The 20,085-nt window shown below is 38.1% G+C and overlaps 1 protein-coding gene and 1 long non-coding RNA gene across 3 annotated transcripts; one reads left to right on the top strand and one right to left on the bottom strand.

Annotated features, from left to right (window-relative positions):
* Positions 1-5,909: 5,909 nt before the first annotated feature.
* LOC131303700 (uncharacterized) lies at positions 5,910-14,979 on the bottom strand. 2 transcript variants are annotated; one of them, XM_058330694.1, is made up of 14 exons: positions 14,765-14,979; positions 14,519-14,679; positions 14,336-14,425; positions 12,551-12,616; positions 12,307-12,372; positions 12,045-12,130; positions 11,903-11,948; positions 11,647-11,701; positions 8,832-8,908; positions 8,429-8,597; positions 8,218-8,345; positions 8,026-8,130; positions 6,356-6,496; positions 5,910-6,167 (listed from the first exon to the last, which is right to left on the bottom strand). In XM_058330694.1, exons 2-14 carry the CDS (start codon positions 14,537-14,539, stop codon positions 6,102-6,104), a joined length of 1,116 nt encoding a protein of 371 aa, XP_058186677.1. In that variant the 5' UTR covers positions 14,540-14,679; positions 14,765-14,979; the 3' UTR covers positions 5,910-6,101. The 2 variants fall into 2 exon arrangements, with proteins under 2 accessions (XP_058186677.1, XP_058186678.1); XM_058330695.1 differs by having other exon boundaries at positions 14,822-14,979.
* A 10-nt stretch (positions 14,980-14,989) lies between these two features.
* LOC131303719 (uncharacterized) lies at positions 14,990-17,971 on the top strand. The gene is made up of 3 exons (XR_009192150.1): positions 14,990-17,119; positions 17,211-17,409; positions 17,502-17,971. It is a non-coding gene; the product is annotated as an uncharacterized LOC131303719 (long non-coding RNA).
* Positions 17,972-20,085: the final 2,114 nt, after the last annotated feature.

Raw genomic sequence — 20,085 nt, 5'->3', positions numbered from 1 at the left:
CCAAAGCCCCAGATAAAACATATTCAACCTTCAACCATTCCGTCTTCATCCTCCATCTTTACACCTGCCCCAACTACTTCCACTTCTTGTCAACCATCAGACCTAAATTCCAAGTCGCCTCAGTTAATGGTCCAGCCAACATCTAGCCCTGCTAAAAATTCAATCTCCACCCTCCTACATACCTTAGCCACTATACCTGAAACCACATCTCCTGAACCAACTATTGAGTTTGATTCAGATACTGAATCCACAAACTCTATGCCAATTCCTCATGTTTTCATGATGAACCTTGAAAACCCAGAGGAACATGTTGAAGATCCCATCATTGAAGAAGGTCCTGAGTTTGATACACCCCTTGAAATTCCAACATTTGATTCCTTCTCACATTCCAACATCCATACTCAAGGTTTCTCTTTTGATACTATTTCCCCCTCAAAATGGTTGGATAAACTTTATGAGATTCATGCTTGGTGCACAGCTGCTATGCTTTCCCCAAACGCTACACTCAGTGATGTCATTACTAAGTGTACAGCAAAATTTCTTGGCCGTCTACGTCAATGGTACTTAGCTCTTGGTGAGTACCGACAGCTGCAGCTTAAGCAACTCCCAACTCTTGATCAATTCATCTCAGTTCTGCATACTGAGTTTCTTGGAGACCATAATAATACGAAAGAATTCGTTCGAGAAGAATATCTCAGCATGAAGTGTTATTCATTCAAAAGAAAGGATTTAGAGATCCATTATGACCGCATGTCTCAGAAATTCTATCTTCTCAACGGCATGGATGATGTCAACCTCAAGCAAGCTTTTCTCAATTCCCTTCCTGAACCATTGGGAAATGAGACAGCACGGCTACTTCAAACAAAAGGATTGACGTTGAATGCAACATCTCTTGGTGGTATTTACCAGCACTCTTTGATTGCCTTGGAAAAATTGTACAATCACCAGAAATTTCTCAGAACTCTTGAAGAACAGGGAAAACTTCTTGGCAAAGCATGTGACCGGCCTGACCTATCTATAAAATGCAAAGACAAGAAGTGCACTTGCCGACCATCATATCGGAAGACCAAACACTTTCAGAAAATGGAAGTTCAGACCTCCTGGCAAGTTTTCAAAGTTTCTAAAATCTGGCAAGTTCTCACGCCGGAAAAAATGGAAATTCTTCAAGAAGAATCAGTTCAGAGGACAACGAAAGTCTGATCGCTGCTACATATGCGGGAAAAAAGGGCACTATGCAAAACAGTGTCCAAATAAAGCAGTAAGGGACAAACTGGTGAGCTCTTTGGCTCTTATTAATGATGATCTTGAAGATGCTGATGTGGAATCCCTTTTTTCTATCGACAATGAAGTAACAGATGAAGCGGTCCTAGCATTTACCTTTGATGATTCAGACGATTCATCAGAATCAGGTGACTCTTCTGATGACCCTGACTCATTCCCCTATGAAGTCCAAACAATTGGGTTCTCCAACATCATGCTGGCTCAACCTTTAGCCAAGGTCAAAATCTTGCTTGGAAAATATGAGAAATCCATACCAGTCATCGCTTCCTTTGATACTGGTGCAGCAGCCTCCATCCTCAACCCTGCAATTCTCCCCAGGTCCTACTGGCAGTCCTGTTTCAGACCCTTTACAGCAGCCAATGGAGAAACTTTTGTCATCACTTTGATCAGTAAGCCTATTGTCATCCAACTTTTCCCTGGATACACCATAAAATATCAAGTCTATAGTTCTGATCTCCCAGGAAAAGATTTATAGGCTTTGATATCCTTCAAAGTCTCAGCAAAGTCTCCTGGCTCAAAAAAGGCTTGAAATATAAAAATTACCTGTTACCTTGAACCACTCAACCCAACCTCTTTTCTATAGAAACTTTTTCCTCCATCAAAGAAGCCATAATCCAAATTTCTTATGCAGAATCTCATTCTCAGTTCCTCACCAAATGTTCCAATCCTCTTTGAAAAAATTCAGACTTCTTCATTTCTCTTCCCTTTAAGAAAAATGAAGATATCAACCCCACCAAAGCTACCCATCATGGAATGAACCTAGAACATTACCAGCTTGCTCTTCAAGAGCTTCAGCAACTCCAATCAGAAGGTTTAATTGAGCCCACAACCTCTCAGTGGGCGTGTGAAGCATTTTATGTAAACAAAAGGACAGAACAGATAAGAGGAAAGCTCCGCTTGGTTATCAACTACCAGCCTCTTAATCATTTTTTGCAGGATAACAAATTTCCTCTTCCTCGGAGAAGTTTTCTATTTGCAAACTTGCCTAAAGCACAAATTTTCTCAAAGTTTGACTTGAAAGCAGGTTTTTGGCAGTTGGGCATCCATCCAGATGATCGCCCCAAAACTGATTTTTGCATTCCAGATCACCACTTCCAGTGGTCAGTCATGCCTTTTGGATTGAAAACAGCTCCATCCTTATTTCAAAAGGCCATGATTCGGGTATTTGCTCACATTCTATCCTCAGCCCTTGTTTACATTGATGACATCCTACTTTTTTTCCCCAGATATTGAGTTTCATGTTGTCTTACTACAAAATTTTCATTCCCTAGTTCAAACCCATGGTATCATGCTCTCAGAGAAAAAAATATTTCTTGCTCAACCATAAATTGATTTTTTAGGGATGCATATCTCTAAAGTCAATATACCCTCCAGCCTCATATAGCCTCCCAACTTGACCATTTTTCAGATGAAAATCTCACAGTCAAACAAGTTCAACAGTTCCTTGGAATTGTTAACTATATGGCTGATTTTATTCCCAACCTGGCCCAATACCGAACTCCTCTCTCAGCTCTACTAAAGAAAATCCCTCATCCTTGGTCAGCCATTTGTACCAAAGCTGTAAAAGACCTCAAAGTCATAGCCAAAACTCTTCCTCCATTAACCATACCTTCAGATGGGAAGAGAGTCCTTTAGACAGATGCTTCTAATCTATATTGGGGAGCAGTTCTTTTGAAAGAAAATTCAAATCAAAAGCGCAGAATTTGTGGATACAAGAGTGGTGCTTTTTCTTCAGCAGAACTTCATTACCACTCTACTTACAAGAAAATTCTGGCAATCAAAAGGAGTATTGAGAAGTTTGAATTTCATCTAATCGGTCATCATTTTCTAATTGAAACTGATATGATGAGTTTTTCCAGCATACTCAAGTTCAAACAGAAGCACCTCCCAAAAGCACAGTTACTCAGATGGGCAAATTGATTTTCCAATTGGAGTTTTGATGCTGTTCACATAAAAAGAAAAACAAATGTCCTCCCTGATTTTTTGTCAAGGCTCAAAAAAGAAATCAACCAGTTTTCAAAAACAAAACCACATTCCTTTGTTCCTGGTTGCTTTCCCATAATTTCCTGTTTCCACCCACTCAGTTTTCCTGTCCACCTTCAGTGTCATATTTTAGAGTTAACCATTCTTTCTAGGTGTGTTCAAATGTGTCAAAACCTTTAACATCTTTGTTTTTTCAAATATGGTCTTGATGAAGGTCCCATAAAAGGTCTACTCTTCCATCCTGTCTATCCTTTTCTCACCCAGTTTGAAGTGTCCTACCATAATGTCTTTTATTTCAAAAAAGAAGTCTATCTCCTCTTGTGGTATTTAGTCGATGTGTATACTATAAGTGTCTGTTTTAATAAATCAACAGTCTTGGTCTATCTGGCTCATGCGGCGTTCAATCAAGTTCAACCTCCAGAAGATTTCTTTTTGAAATTTCTCCTGCTTTTTGGAAGCATACCTTACTGGCAACAAAAGATCAGATAAGTTCCCACAGGTCCAGATGAAGACTTCCAATTTTTTTTTTGATCAACTCGCAACAACAGATGTCTTCCTAATCCTGATGGTTCTCTCACTTGGCAAAAGGAGTATCACACTATATTTCTTTCAGCATATCAAGAGTCTCCGAGCATTGAGATCTACAGTGGAAATTATTTGGTCATGACTCAAACAATATGTTCACTCAATGGATTAACACATGCAGACGTTCCCTCATCTCTCCTCCATTATGAGTCTGCAAACTGAAAATTCAATGATACTTATCCGGAAGAATGACGCCAAAATATCCGCTATCTTTTGGAACAATATCACTTGACTGAAGATTATTCTGGAAGCAGTGGTTCAGATAATCCAGAGTGAAAACCATGTGCTCATACCAACTGTCTCTTTTGTGTGGTGTATATTTACTTTTGTAATAAAGTATGGTAGTATTGTCCTCTTTTTCCGAGAGGGTGAAATAATTGGTATTTACTGTTGGTAGTAGTTGTATAATTGGTGTACGAAGTTAGAAAGCCTGTCAGTGTTTGCAATAATATTCCAGTCTCTTGTGTTCTTATAATTTCTTGTTGTGTTCTCTCTACGATCCTAACCTACTTAGTGTTTGTACCTATTTCGTGTCTGTAAACTTGGTATCAGAGCCATGTCTTCCATTCTAGCTTAAACCCCTTCTGAGAACTTCTTTTCCAACACTACTTCAAATTTTTTCTAAAAGAAAAACTTGAAGTGTATGCTCTGTGGTTGCCTTCTAAGGATCCTCTACATCAAAAACTTCACTAACTATTTTGGTTAAAGAATTTTGTATCAGTGGGATAAAAGTATCTTGAGACTTTGGCCTTTGGAGTTGGCAGTGTGTCTCGATTTATCTTCCCTAGTATACAGAATTTTATTAACTTCAACTGACTTGGTTATTACAATAAGCGGAGCCCTCCCTTTATAGGCGTAAAGATAAGGAGGGAATACAAACACTGGTGATTACATCACTGATTACATCATATGAATAGTACCTATGCATAATTGTGAATTACTATTTTTAGTCTACCTGACAACATAGGAATAGTAATGGACCGGGTAATTTACGGAAGGCAACATTTGAGTTACTTGGTGTTCCACTTTAAGAAAAGTACTTTTTTTTCAAAATGTTTAAATTTCAAACTCAAATATAATGAAAATAAAAAATATTTTTTCAATTTTTTTTGCATCGTTTAAAAGATTTTAATGAGATTTATCAAACAAAATCCATATTGATAGAAAAATTATTTGCCTAAACATTTAATTTTTGAGCTTGAAATTACCTTCTTTTTCAAAAAGTACTTTTTTTGAGAAACCGGAACGGCCCATAGCCATTTCTAAACGGAGTCAGTCATCAAAACTCTAGATTGGGTAGCCTTTTTTTGTTTTTTTTTTCCCTTTCCCTTTTGGGCCACTGGGGCCCCAAGGTGTCCAAAATCGATGGGGTAGCTAGGGATGGTAATGGACCGGGTAATTTACAACCCTCCATCATCCCTGCCCCATTTCTTATCGGGGCAAAGCGGGAACGATCAAGGAGATGATAGAGTCGGAGAATAATTAAGTTCTCATTCACCGTCATTATTTGGTATTTTGTTCTTATTCTATTGACACAAATGAAATTTACTACATATAAAACAGAACTAATAATTAATAATTATAGTAATCAGGACAGGTTGGGTGAAACAGAGCGGATAAAGCAAATACCCGCCCAATCCATTTCCTTATCGGATCAAGGCGTAAACAGAACATAGGAAATTGCATCCCTAAGCGTAGTCCTCCTTTTATTTCATTTTTGTACTGAATTTTAACCTGGCCAAATGGTAGACTCAAACCCCAGCACAGCCTCACCATGCAATTGTAAGAAAGGTTTTCGACCAAAGCTGTATCACACTTAGCATAGACTAGATAACTCAAAAGGGCAATAACAAATGCAACAAATCATCCAACAAGAGAGGAAACAATAAATTGGAATGCAGAAATAACAGACTAATAAGACTACAGCACCAGGGAAAGATTCGGCTTCAGATAACCTGAAGACAAAACATTACCCTCCTAACCGCCTATTCCATCTTTTTTTTTTCCCGAACAGCTAACCACCTATTCCATCTAGCATAACTCACAAAAACAACTTGATGTGCTGAGTTAATAAGTTGAATTAAACAAGAAATCATTTCAAATTTTCAAATATCAACATTCGATGCTTTTTCCTGACGGTGTAAGCAAACTACATAGGCAAAACCCATTAAATATTCTGTTGAATATCAGGAAAAAAGAAAAACTAGCGTAGTTCTTAATGCTGATTGCTCTCAAGGACAGAACTTGAATCTCTAATATGGTCTATACCTCATATCTGCTCGTGAAGGTCTCCCTCCACCCATGCCATAGGGCCCCCACTGCAAAAAATAGCAAAGACAAAAAGCTTATCTCTGAGAACAAATATGCACTTGAGATACCAAATGTTTCACATTCAAATCAAGTGAACTAGAAGTTGGGCAATTTCACTTGCAAGGATTATATGATAAGAATCCCAGGCATTTATCATTCACATCAACCATCACGCTATCCTTCTTCCTATACTTACATTGTCATAATCCAGGCTTCCATACATTCGCCCATAACTTCGCACAGGACCGCCATAACCACCATATGGTTCAACATCATCCCTCATGAAGTTTCCACTGGGACCAGCATCATCAATAGGCGTAGCCGAATCAATGGCAACCTACAATGCAAGGTGTAAATAACAGTTCAGAAAATCGCTACGTGATTGATAAATTGAATCCACATTTGTGAGAATTAGTATCACGGAATCAAGTATAGCACTTTAGATTGATCAAGTAAACCATACATAGTCCCAGTGTCACAAGACTCACAACAAAAGCATTCCATAAAAGTAAACAATTTGGCATGAAGTATAATGCCAACTGTCACTTCAGTTGCATCTAGCAAGGTCCCAGAGTTGCCGAAAGCATACTTTTGCTTCTAGGAGATCTACTAGACAAATGCTAGAGACCATAATCAAGTGGAAAAATCTTTAATGTAAATCTTGAAGGCAGCATAATACACGTTTCAAAGAAGAGATTCAAAAGGGAAATTGATTTCTACACTCCCCAAATTGACGCACACTCCTATTTTCGTCTTTTAGCGGGTGAATTTACAAAACAGTCCCCGCATGCATACACTTTTTACAAATTTTAGGGACTTTCATAAATTCACCCGCTAAAAGACCAAAAAAGGAGTGTTTGCATCAATTTGGGGAGTGTAGAAATCAATTTCCTTCAAAAATCACCTTGTCAGATAAAGGCTGTTCAAAAATACTTTTGTGACAACTGATAAAACGTTGAGTTTGAAAGTATTACGAGGTTATGGAACTAGTACTAACAAGCACGTAGATTTTCTAGCACGAGAAGTAAGATAGACTTAGGCAGACATCGAAAGATACATCATACATGTGCGAACAATGCTTGGTATACAGGCACACGTCCGAGTCTCTTATAATCTGTAAAGAACACAATTCAAACTTTCTTTATTGCTCTAATGTCTGTGGGATTGCGAACTTCCTAATCCTGGTTGTCCAAACCAACGATGACAACGTGAAAACATACCTAAGCCAGTCCTCATGCATGCAAGATCCCAGAAGACAATTGAAAACAATGTCCAAAACACATGAATCAAAAACAACCACAACTTCACCATTTCATACATATCAATGACCAATTATCTACACTCTATCATATCAGAAAAAACATCTACACTCTACCTAGGAACCTATTCTATAACTGAAGTATGATAGAAGGTTTCTTCTATATATTAAAACAAAGTAACATATGCCCTGAGTCCTGACCTTTACAAAGGGACATTAAAAGAATGGAAACCGTTGGGACTTAGCTCAGACTTCTTGGCATATTTGCAAATTGCAATACTTTCTGCTATTTCAATAAAAATGCTACTAGTACTTTTGACATCTAGTACCTTGAATCTAGGATGACCAGCAGTAGTTTTAATTCAACATAGTGAAAAATGGAGGCAAAAGAACATACCATTCCAGGTCTCAAGTAATCAACATGAAAACTTCCAAATGTACATAACCAAGTGCAAATAATTTCTTTACAAAAAGAAACCTGTAAACTTATTTAGCTTCTCCAAAATTTTCCCTTTCCAAAACAGTGTATGCAGAGGAAAATACTTATACCCAATTCTTTCAAATGGGTTCTTAAGATCCAGACAATATGCCAGAGCATTTATACAAACCTGCTGTCCACAAATCTCATGAGACCTTCGAGAGACACGATCTGCAACACCATCTTCTGCAAAGGTCACAAACCCAAAACCTCTGTGGCCAGTTCTCTTAGGATCCTACGTCACGCGAACACTAAGGTTACTAATTGTTGGTTACAAAAAGCCATCCATCTGTTGAACTATACAAGAGTACTCCCATTATACCTTAGGAATATAGACATCCAAAATCCGGCCAAATCTACCAAAGTACTGACGAAGATCATCAGTTGTGGCCTCCTGAGGAAGTCTGCCAACAAAAACCTTTTTGCCCATTCCTCGGGTGAATTCCTCCCCTAATAACCCAAAAGATAAATATGAAAGCATTCTATATTGCACTCTCAGAAATTGCAGGGAACATATGCAGAGAGGAACTTACTTCCATAGATGGAGCCAGGATGATCATATAAAGTAGGAGCACCAAGAGCTGCATATGTAGTTGCCCCGGTAATATAAGCATTATATGCACCATATCCACCTTGTGACACACGACTTACACCACCTTGTGTCGCACGACTTGCACGGCTTATTGGTCTGAAGTCGTCCTCCTGAGAATAATATTCAGTGAAAGAATGAACAGCAGAGCACTCGCATAAACCACAGTAAAACAACTCTAACCTACTAGGAAATTGCATTGACAAAACTATCTTATGTCTACTATCTGTGACTTGGCATGACATTCTAAATCATCAGCGAATAATGTTGCAACCTAAAAAGGAGTTGTTTCTACAAGCTACTAAAACAGGAAAAATACACGTTGAACAGTCAGTCTTCCATATTACCTTGGGTGTTGCTCTGTCCACAACTACCGTCGAGCCGCCTAATTCATGAGTTTCATCCATCAGTTTGTCCACAGATTCTGCCATGGAAACAGAGACAAGATGACTAATATGTAGTCTGTAATAGAAACCACCACACCCTTGGTTCTGATAACATCATTTCTACCCATTTAAATTTTACCAAAACAATTCGCATTTAGATAACCCATTAATACAAAATCAAATTAACGTAATGCATCAACTTTACTTATCATGACCTTTCCGGCAGAAGGTTGTTCTTTATTTCCTGGGTTTTGTTATTGTTATTCCCTGTTAGGTAGGGGTAGGTGGGAGTATTCAGAAATGCCTGACCTTGACAGGAAACTCATCAAACACCATTAAATGATGGGGATGTGCATAACTTTTCAGTGGCACTTAAAAACAACCAATATTTACAACACATGGCTCTATGTTATGTAGGACAGGAGGAAAGTAGAGGGGAGGAAAAGAAAACAGCCTAGGGTTGGGCATTACCACCTTTCTGTTTGGTTGAGTAGAAAGGAAAACAAGGAAATAATATTGTGTTTCAAATTTAAAAAATGTTATACTTTATGAACTAAAGGATGAGACAATTTGAGTATAAATTGCAAGTTTAAAAGTTTAGAAACACACTCCCTCTCTTTCCTTGTCCATTGACTTTATCATGCACCTGAAGGGATTCTTGATACGTCCGTCCATTGATCTTTCCTCTCAAAACAAAACAAAACAAAAAAGTATGAACAAATCCCCTCTCTATCCGCAAAAGAAACATGGACACTTCTTAGATTGAAGGCTTGGAAGCCAATGTCGGACACCGACAACTACACTGTTCAGACTAAGTTTGGTACATGAATAATATCTTGACGTCTAAGTCGTGAAATATGAATAAGCAAATGAATTTAATTAGTGCTATGTAGCATCTTTGTTATGACATTTGAATAATGAGTTCACGTATAGGATATAGAACATTTCACAAACAATATTTTCCAACTGAAACCAGGCATGCTGTCCAAAATCCTTTAAAAATCAACATGCCGACAAGTCCGTGTCCTTTCATATCAAGCTATGAAGCACTGACAATCTAAGAGGTCACCCTATCCGTGTCCGACAAGCGGGGACACAGCAAAAAATGCATGGGATGTGCCTTGTGGCGAGTCCATTAAATTAATTAACTTTTTTCAGGGGGGACATGGGAGGGACCCGTATGCGGTCATGATTGGGGTTAGATATAAAAGGTTTCAAATTTTGGGGGGTAAATGTCCATTACATCAAGTATTTTGGGTTAAAAGTGTAATATGATGTATATATGATTCATGCTCATAGATGATCCTTCATGCTTCTACATATAACAATGTTATTTTTCCACTGGTTTAAAATGAACAATATTTATTTATTTTTGCTGACCCTGTCGTGTCCATGTCCCCATTTTTTTAGAAATCCCATGTCCAAGACCGTGTCCGTGCTACATAGATGTCACATATCTGTGGTGCTTAGCCTCTCCCTTCTTTTGTTCCTCGCTTCCCACCAACCAAACACATGACATAGCAAGACTCATCTATGAATGGGAGACAAAACAAGAGATTCCAAAGCTCTCTACAACAGACAGTCCAAAGTCTTACAGACGTAAAACAGCACACTCCACGGATCCTGATAGTTAAAGTTTCTTTACTATCTACAAAACCTTTTTCTCTAGGTTTTATTTTACCAAAGAAAAATCCTAGATAATACTAGTCCAACTGAGCAGACAAAAGGAACTTGAATTATTAGGAACTAGGGCTGCTCGTGGTCCGGATTCCTAGGAAGACCGAAACTCTAGTCACGGTTTTTATAAAATGAAGTCTGTGTCCGGACCAAAAGTCCTATTGTTCGGTTTTAATCCAATCCGTGACTCGCGGATCGGTTACGGTTTTGTCCACAGATTATAGCAAAAATAAAGCTCAAGCATATATCCCCCTCTAAAAGAGAAGGTTACACTCAGAATTAAGTTTACCACCACTAGAGAGCACTTGTTACATAAACTACCAAAGGCCTACTTCAGAAATTAGATTCAAAAGAGTCTCAACACTAGTAGATTGTATCATTACAGTACATAACATAAAAAATAAAAAATAAAAACCGGAAAAGAAATGAACTACTGAAACTGAACTAGGGTTACCCGTAACTTATACAAAAAAACTAATATGTACCCCCTATATTTTATGTACATCTACTCTATATCCCATTATTAAGATAAAATACTAAAATTGGTAGAAAAATATTTTAACATTACTAACAATTAATTATATAAATACACATATATATTTATACATATATTTTTAATTATTATTTATATACAATAAATATTTCACGGTCTAGTTCGATTAATCCACGGTTTCGTAATGAAAATCCGTGGACCAAACCGCAAGTCACGGTTTTTTGATTTTTCAATCCGTGTTCAGACTATTAATCCATGAACAAAATCCAAAAGGTACGGATCGGTCGGTTCGGTCCGGACAGGTTTCACAGTTCACCGGACTTTTTGAGCAACCCTATTAGGAACCACAATATTGATGGTTGCATTCCAGCAATGCTGCTAAGCACATGCAACCCACTACGAGCTACTCTCCACCAAGATATCCCCCAACTACTTCTTCCGTGTTTTGTATCTCGGTATGCTTACTTTTCCACTCTTAATTCCTCCCTTACACAAAAAACACAAAGCCTGAAGTAAATTTCATTAAGTGAAAGTTGAAACCCATACAGGGTGAGACAAATATTCCACATAAGGCAGAACATAAGGGTAAAACTAAAGAAGACTGACCGGCACTTGCAAAAGTAATGAAACCAATTCCACGATGCCCTTTTGTACTTGGATCCTGCAAATGGACAATGCTAAGTATAACGAATCAAATTCATTTCCGAAAGAAACCTTCTACAAGTACCTTCGGACTAAAAGGATCTGTTTACTGAAGAAATACAAAATTGTCCCCGTAAATATGTACGTGAAATTGTTATCTCCACAATGTGTGTGTGTACATGTTGGGTGGAGTGCATGCAAAGGGTGAAGAGAGATGAACCTTTGGCATGTATAAATCTGTCATATCACCGTACTGCTCAAAATAACTGCATGATGAAAGTCATAAAACAAGTTCAAAAAACACACCGTGGCTTGAGAATAATGCTTAAAAGTAGTTTCACAAAAAAAAAAACCCCAATTACCTTCGAAAAGCAGCTTCTGTAACAGATGGTGAGATCCTGGCCACAAATATCCTGCTGACTTTCTTTGATGGTGCTCGCATTTCCTCCTACCAAAAACATAAGAGAAATTTATGCTTGTTATAATTTGGATACCATCCACAACCAAAAAAAAGTTTGTATTTCAAAGAGTAACTACATATTTAAAACTGGAATTGAAATAGAAGTTCGACATCACAATAGAATATTGCAAGTGATATATGATATAGCAAGTTTGCAACACAACCTTAGGCGTGGCTACTTTTACTTCCAGCGCCCTATTGCCGAGGAAGTGCTCACTGGACAATGCATTCTGTTTCACAAGGGAGAGAAGGAGAAAGAGTAAGTGATTCAGAAAAGGTACTATACTAAGAATCAGTCTTATCCAAGGAGTAGACAGGTTTGCATAGAAAACTCCACACAATACCAAGTCTTTCAAAAGATATGACTAACAGTAATTGACTGATGAAAATAAAATAAGCATGAGTCACCTTAGCATCCTCAACTGATGCAAATGTTGCATATCCAAAACCACGAGAACGACCAGTGGACCGCTCCTGCAGCATAAGACATGTTAACGAATGTGTTTAGTTAATATTGAAACGATTCAAGGAAAACTTTATTCTTTAACTTTATCCATGTTTGTATGCGATTTTTTATATGTACCCATTTAAGCCCCGTAAGTTACAGGCGAGGTGAGGCACCCCAGCACCTTGCTGACCCCAGGCGAGGCGACTTGAAAAAAGCGAGCAAAAAGCGCAAAAAAGCGACAAGGCGAGAAAAGCAACAAGGTGCAAAAAAGCGCACTTCTTTCAAATCAATCAAAATGCGCACTTTCTTTCAAAAAAGCAAGCTTTTTTAAAAAAGAGCACAAAAAAGCGAGCTTGTTTCAAAAAAGCCCACATAACACAATTAACTGCAGAAATAAATATTTTTCGCATAGGTGCGCCTTTCTTCAAAAAGGTGTGCAACTCGCCTTGCGCCTCTCACCTCAGGCCCAACAAAACTTTGCGCCTTTCGCCCTTGACAACTATGGTTCTCCCAAAGGAATGAGAAACCAATAATGCGAGAATTTCAACTACAAGATACTTTGACGAATAAAGTGATTCAGGTCCTATAAACAAACAGCGGCCGTTCACTTCGATAAGAAAAATCACCATCCTACAATAATAGATGTGGGAGACCTATCACCATACAAAGATTCGTTTATCCGCAACCCTTGGTCATGACTCATACTAACATCATATTATATCAAAGGCTTTGAATTTACGACCAAACAATACTGTTATGACGGTGCCAACAGTAACTAAATGCCTCAAAAGTTGGAACTATATACAACACCTCCTCCTTGTTCATCTTTCCTACTAAACCAGGGTCAAGACAACACCTCTCCCTGTCTCCAAGTCTAAATCACATTTGATCAGGTAAGAACTTGAGGAAACAGTGGAGTAGTTAAAAGATGAAGGTGTCTTTTTTTAATAGGCAAAAGATGAAGGTGTCTTAATCATTTGATCTCTTACTATGTGTGCAAATAGCATGATATAAACCGCATAGGATAAGGTAAGAACTTGAGAAAACAGGTTAGCAGTTAAAAGATGGAGGTGTCTCAATTCTTATGTCTCTTACTATGTGTGCAAATAGAATGTACTGATATTCCTCAAATACAACTTACCATAAGAATTGTGACAGATTAATACGTAACAAAACTAAGAACAGAATATTCTATCCCGTGATTCTGAGAAACAATTTAAGGTGGAATCACTCAAGTAATAATTTCCTGAGCATAATCCAATACCATGATCGGGACACAAAGCGAAGTTCAGTATGGTTTGGTTTATATTATACCAAATCCTTTGCGATACAACTTCCCTATATTTGGCAACCTGCAGAAAATGCTCCAGTTTGCCATTCTCATATCAGGCCAGAAAGTTTATGGCAAGGTCAGCACGAAGTGATTAATCAATGCTTAATTGTCAGCCGATCATTCATCAACGACAGTTTATAAATCGCTAGTTCCCCAATAATAGAATGAAAAGTGCGTCCAAATTCCAAGAAATAGTAATAAAAAGAAATTTCAATCATTCAATCTCAATGCCGACCTTTCTATCCAAAACCATAAAGTCACTGTTTCTGCAATTCACATTTTGACCAAAATGAAAGAGCTAAAAAAGACCGCTAAATGACATAATTACAAGAAACACGGTTCAAGAGAGTCTTTCGTAACATGTAAACGAATATGATGTGTAAAAGGTTGTATATTAAAAGGGAAGAGTGACCTTCATCACAATACAATCCTCCAGTTCCCCAAACTTGCTCATATAATCCCTCAAGCCATCCGTATCGACATCCCACGGGACTCCCAAAACCTAAAATTCGTAGAACACAAATCACAAAATCAGTAACATCTCTATCTACACATCAAACAACGACAACGCCAAATTAAAACGCTAAAGACTTACCACGAGCTTTTTCTCCGACATGGAGATGTTAATTTAGCAAAATCGCCTAGGTCCCTGGCCTTGTGATCAAAATCCTAAGCGCTCTTTCTCTCTCTCTCTCTCCTGGTCGCTCGCGGCTCTCCACCTCACCGCCCTCTCTACGGACCTCTCACACTCGACTCCTGCACAAAACAGACACGCCTCTTTCTCACACACAACAAACATCATCATCATTATCATCATCACCGTACACCGAAGCAAACTCACCATTTCCTCCGTGAGAAGAACAGGAAGAGTATTAAGAGATTAAGACGCTCAACTGACCTCGATTCTGAAAACCCTAACTGCGGATCTCTCTCTTTCCTCTGTCTCTCTCTCTCTCTCTCAAACGCGCCGCTCAGTCCCTGGCGTAGGTAATCCCGGTCGATCTTCTGGCTCTTCTACCTTCGGGGCCCGATTGGATGGGGGGATTGGCAAGGGTATAAAAGTTTAGGGAAAATTACCGGCAGGTGGTCTTGACCGGGAATAATACCCAGTTTGATGGTGTGAAGTTTTGAAATTACCAAGACATGGCACCAGCAAACAATATTATCCATACATGGTAAGAGGTAAGAAGCATGATGACACTGGACAAAATTGCCCTTTCATAAAAACAACACCCTTCGTCCCAATCTTCCCTTTTTTCCTTTTATCTATTTTTTCTCTTTGCCATTATCCTGAGATACGACTCTTCCTGGGGTTTGGTCCGGTGTCTCACCAAATTTCTTCTCAAAATCTCAAATTAACCGAGGGATCTTGGAGCATTCTTCTCCTAGAGTCGAGTTCTAGCCTTTGATCGCGTTGGAAAGCTCGGAGGAGGTGTTTTCGGGAGAGGTTTTGCCTGGAGATTCTTGGGGTTTTAATTTCAACCTTCGAGGTAGGGATCTCCTGACTTCTTTACATGTTTAAGTGTTAGTTTGATGTACAAGAATCAAGTTTGATCATTTATTTTGAGTCTTGAATGAATCTGGTATATGCTGAAAATTTCGTGGGTTCTGGAAATCTGTCTTTTGGGAGCCCTTCTGCCAGGAATCAATTTTTGGTGTCTGAATAACAGTTAAAGTACGTTTCAATACGAAAATTTCGGTACCAAGATCATGAAAAACCGATAATCACACAATTAGTTATGAATTTTTGAATACCGGCTGTTTCCTGGATGCGCGAATCTGTGTGTGGCTGTCTTCTTTTAATTTTCTGGGCATGATGAACATTTTGGGTGGCTTTGGGTCTTTTACAGGAGCTGCACATTTAAGTTAAGAAGGGGTTGGCGTTGGAATCAAGTGATTTGGTTAAGTATACAATTTTTGGTGAATTTCTAAAGCAGGGTTGGTCGCCTAGGGCGAAAATGGTTGCGAATCTGTTTTTCCTTTGATTGTTGGGTTAATCTCCTCTCGTTTCTGAACCTGGAATTTTTACTGAGCGTAGGAATTGTAGTCGTGCAACTTTTGGCGTTGGTTCCAATATTTTTGGGTTTAAGATGAAAGAGTTATGATTTTTCAATCGAATTTACTCGTTCCCGTCCTTAAATTCAGGTTGTTTAATTGGATATAGTCTAATGTGGATAATTAACTTTGCCAATTTGACATGTAGGGATTTCTCTCCTCCTTTATATGTTTATGAGTTGGTTTGATGTGTTTAAGAATGTTTAAACGTCCGTATTTGTTGTTGGGAGAAATCTGTCGAAACTAGAAATCGTAAGCTGAAACACAAGTCCTACCGGTACGAGTTTTGGCCCTACCAGTAGAAATGATGTCCAGTAGTGTCTATTTTTTTGAAATTCTGGTCTTTTACCGGTAAGAGGTTGTGTCCTACAGGTAGGGAATGAATAATCTGCTTCATTTTAAAATTTCGGACGATCATAACTTTATCTTCCGGAATCCGTTTGGTGCATATTATATATTAAAGTTGATGTATGGAAAATCTACTTTCTAATGGTGGTAGTCTTATAATCAAACTCTAAACCTATAAGAAGTTATAGTTAAAGTACGGTAGGTTGGTTGCTAGAATCCATACCGATTTTGGAGGTTATGTCGTATTTGGATATTACGGGTGATTTGGTACACTCCTAAGTGTTCGAGGTAGAAACGTTATATGCATTGGGCATTCTTTGCCCTTAGAATCATTTGAGTGAGACACGAATGTTCCTAGGTGCGTTTAACTATTTGAATGGTCTACCGAGCCTTAGGGTAGTAGGCTAGCACACTTGGGAAAAAGTTTGTGGACACCTAGAGAAAGTAGGAGGTTGAGTGGTTGATTGTATATTAAAGTTGGATCGGGAATATTTGAATGACGATGATTGATTATATTGATGAAATGAAAATTTGAGTTACAACTATTAATTTCCTCTTGAACTATAAATCGGAAGGTGAAGTCGTCGTTTGTAGCTACTTGGATGAAGTTGAGTTTCTGATCAATTAGTAAATACTTGGTAGTAGAGTAAATAGTATCCAGTTAGCATATTCTAGAGGGTGGTTTTAAATATCTTCGATGTGAGAACCGGAAAAGTGATGAGAGATTCCAAGGGAAGTGAGATGAGTTTGCAGTTGGAGGTGCAGTAAGCTGCGTTTCCTGGCCTATTTTCAGGTAAATTCAAAATATCATTGATTTGTATGAATCCTTTGTGGCTATTGTTATTAATTCTTGTCTCATGTATGACTATCACTGTCATTTACAGATGGGGTGGCGGAAAAGAGGATAAGTATTTTGCCCGAATTGGTAAAATTGTTATCTCTGTCTATGAAACAGACACCTTTACTCTTATTGACAAGAAATCCATAAAGGTTGAAAACGTTAAGGACATTAGTTGGTCGCCTACTGATCCCATTCTTGCACTCTTTGTTCCTGAACTTGGAGGAGGAAACCAACCTATAAGGGTGAGTCGAGCTATTTCATTTCCATATTTCCTTTTTTTTATATAATTTTCTTTGAATAGTGGAAGTTTATTAACTTGGCATGCTTTTCTTAGGTGAGTCTCATTCAAATCCCTGGCAAAGAGGAGTTGACGCAGAAGAAACTTTTCAGTGTTAGTGATTGCAAAATGTATTGGCAAAGCAGTGGAGAGTACCTTGCTGCGAAGGTTGATCGGTGTACTAGTCACCAGCTGGACGTTTCATCTAACTTGCAGGGTTGAAGGGCTTCAATGGACAGTCAGAGTTCTACAATGTCGATGAGCTTAAAACCATGGCAACATCTTAGCATTTTGGAGTGGAAGCGATTACACGAAGAAGAGAAATCAGACAGGCAATGGCTTAGCATGAATCTCTTGCCTTTGTTAAAAGCACGTTGTATTATGTCTGTAGCATGAATGGGGTTTTGTTGTTGCATTGTTTGTCAACCTGTTTTCTTTCAGATATTAACGGATGAACAAGAATAAGGGATGTCTTCTCCAATCAAGAGTTGAGGAGCCCATGTTTTATCTTTTTTACTTTCAGAAAATATCCACATTTTTTTTTATTACTTTTCCACCTACCATGGTTTGACTATACACTGTCAGTCTGAACAATACCTGGATATAGAGAGAGATGGTCTAATTACCATACAAAAACAACAACCAATACTTCAATTTTAAAGGGTCTAGTACAAGCAAGTAAAGGAAAGCCGCATGTTCGGATGTTTAACAGGTGTGGGGGAAAAATATGCTACTAGCATTTGGCATAATCGCAGTACCATCTACTTTAACGCAAAAACTGACTTTGCATAAGAATAACTATGACACAATCTTCATGCATTTTTTTAGGTCTATGAGTCTAGTTTCAAAATTAGAAATCGGATCGCAATTTCATCGCCGGAGCTCAAACTTATGGCCGTTTCCTTAACACGTGTCTTTGCAATCAGCACAGTCCGAAACTGCGCTGCAAGGTCACGAATTTTTAAAGAATTGAATACTTTGAGTCTGACCCTGAAATTTTTACCATAGACAAAAGACTCATAGAGGAACTCTCCATAAAAATCTTATGATTTTTGGAGTTTAGGAAGTGCCCCAACAAAAATCCCCAAAATCAGGGCAGACACAAGGTTTCCAATCCTGCAGATTTTCCAGAAAAAAACGCAGCTTGTTCCTCTCTCGATTTCTGACTCCAAAACCTTTCAATACACTTCAAACTCACACAAAAACTTCACTAATCATGCTCAAACTCAGGTATATTAAAGAGCTATTTTAAGAACATCGAATTCATGCATCAAAACAGGTTTTAAACACTCAATCTAAACACTCAATCCAAGGGATCTCAAGTTAGGTTCTTAAGTTCCTTAAGAATTCAACCCTAAAACTCAAATTCATACAGATATACAGTGTAGTCTTTTTGCAATATGGACTTGGTCTTGGTCTTGAAAGAACCACCACCTAACTTTTTACTTATCACTTGCCCAAAAATATGATTTGCTCTTTATACAATAAACATATGGTCCACGCAGACATAGAGTGTAGTCTTTGGACAATATGGACTTGGTCTTAAAAGAATCACAATCTGTCTTGAAAGAATTACCACCTAACTTTTTACTTATCACTTGCCAAAAAATATGATTTGCTTTTTATACAATAAACATGTGGTCCACACAGACATAAAGTGTAGTCATTGGGCAATATGGACTTGGTCTTAGTATTGAAAGAACCACCACTTAACTTTTTACTTATCACTTGCCAAAAAATATGACTTGCTCTTTATACAATAAATATGTGGTCCACACAGACATAAAGTGTAGTTTTTGGGCAATATGGACTTGGTCTTAGTATTGAAAGAACCACCACCTAACTTTTTACTTATCACTTGCCAAAAAATATGACTTGCTCTTTATACAATAAATATGTGGTCCACACAGACATAAAGTGTAGTCTTTGAGCAATATAGACTTGGTCTTGATCTTGAAAGAACTACCACCTACCTTTTCACTTATCACTTGCAAAAAAACTTGACTTACTCTTTATACAATAAACATGTGGTCCACACAGACATAGAGTTTAGCCTTTTGGCAATATGGACTTGGTCTCGAGTAAGTTAAAAATTTGGTCGTTAAAGATAAAACATGTAGTTTTTAGGAACCATAGATTGTCTTTCATGATGGTGTAATAGAAAGTACTCCCTCCGTCCCTTTTTAAGTGTCCTGCTTCGTAATTCCAACTTATTAAAAAGACATCATCATTATACCTTTCACATCAATTTTTTCCTCTACTTTCCCTACTTACCCATCATCATTACACTTTTACTTACTTTTTAAAATGGAATCTACTTTTAAGGATAAAATAGACAATTCACCAACTTTTACCCACTAACTTTATAAAATGGACACTTATTAAGGGACAGCCCAAAATGGAATACCGGACTATAAATAAGGGATGGAGGGAGTATTTTCTATCTTTTTAATTGCCCTTTTTGGCCCAAATAAGCTTGATTGAGGTTGAATGGAGGATAGGTCCCATTGGAAAGACGTAAAAGGCCGGCAAGGCTTTTGAGGCATTTGGAGGACCGTCGGGTGCCAAGAAGAAGGCCAAAAGCTGGGATTCTGGAGGAATCAAGGTGGTATCATTCCAACTAAGCTCATAGAAAAAGAAC

The sequence above is a fragment of the Rhododendron vialii genome, chromosome 10a (assembly GCF_030253575.1).
Source record: "Rhododendron vialii isolate Sample 1 chromosome 10a, ASM3025357v1".
Taxonomy (NCBI): Eukaryota; Viridiplantae; Streptophyta; class Magnoliopsida; order Ericales; family Ericaceae; genus Rhododendron; species Rhododendron vialii.
This window is presented reverse-complemented; position numbering and strand designations above follow the sequence as displayed.

Coding starts and splice junctions, on each gene's coding strand:
- LOC131303700 (XM_058330694.1), bottom strand. CDS start 14,539: ATGTCGGAGAAAAAGCTCGTG. Junction 8,909..11,646: donor CATTACTTTTGCAAGTGCCG/GTCAGTCTTCTT, acceptor TTTCCATGGCAG/AATCTGTGGACAAACTGATG. Junction 8,346..8,428: donor TCCTGGCTCCATCTATGGAA/GTAAGTTCCTCT, acceptor TTGGGTTATTAG/GGGAGGAATTCACCCGAGGA.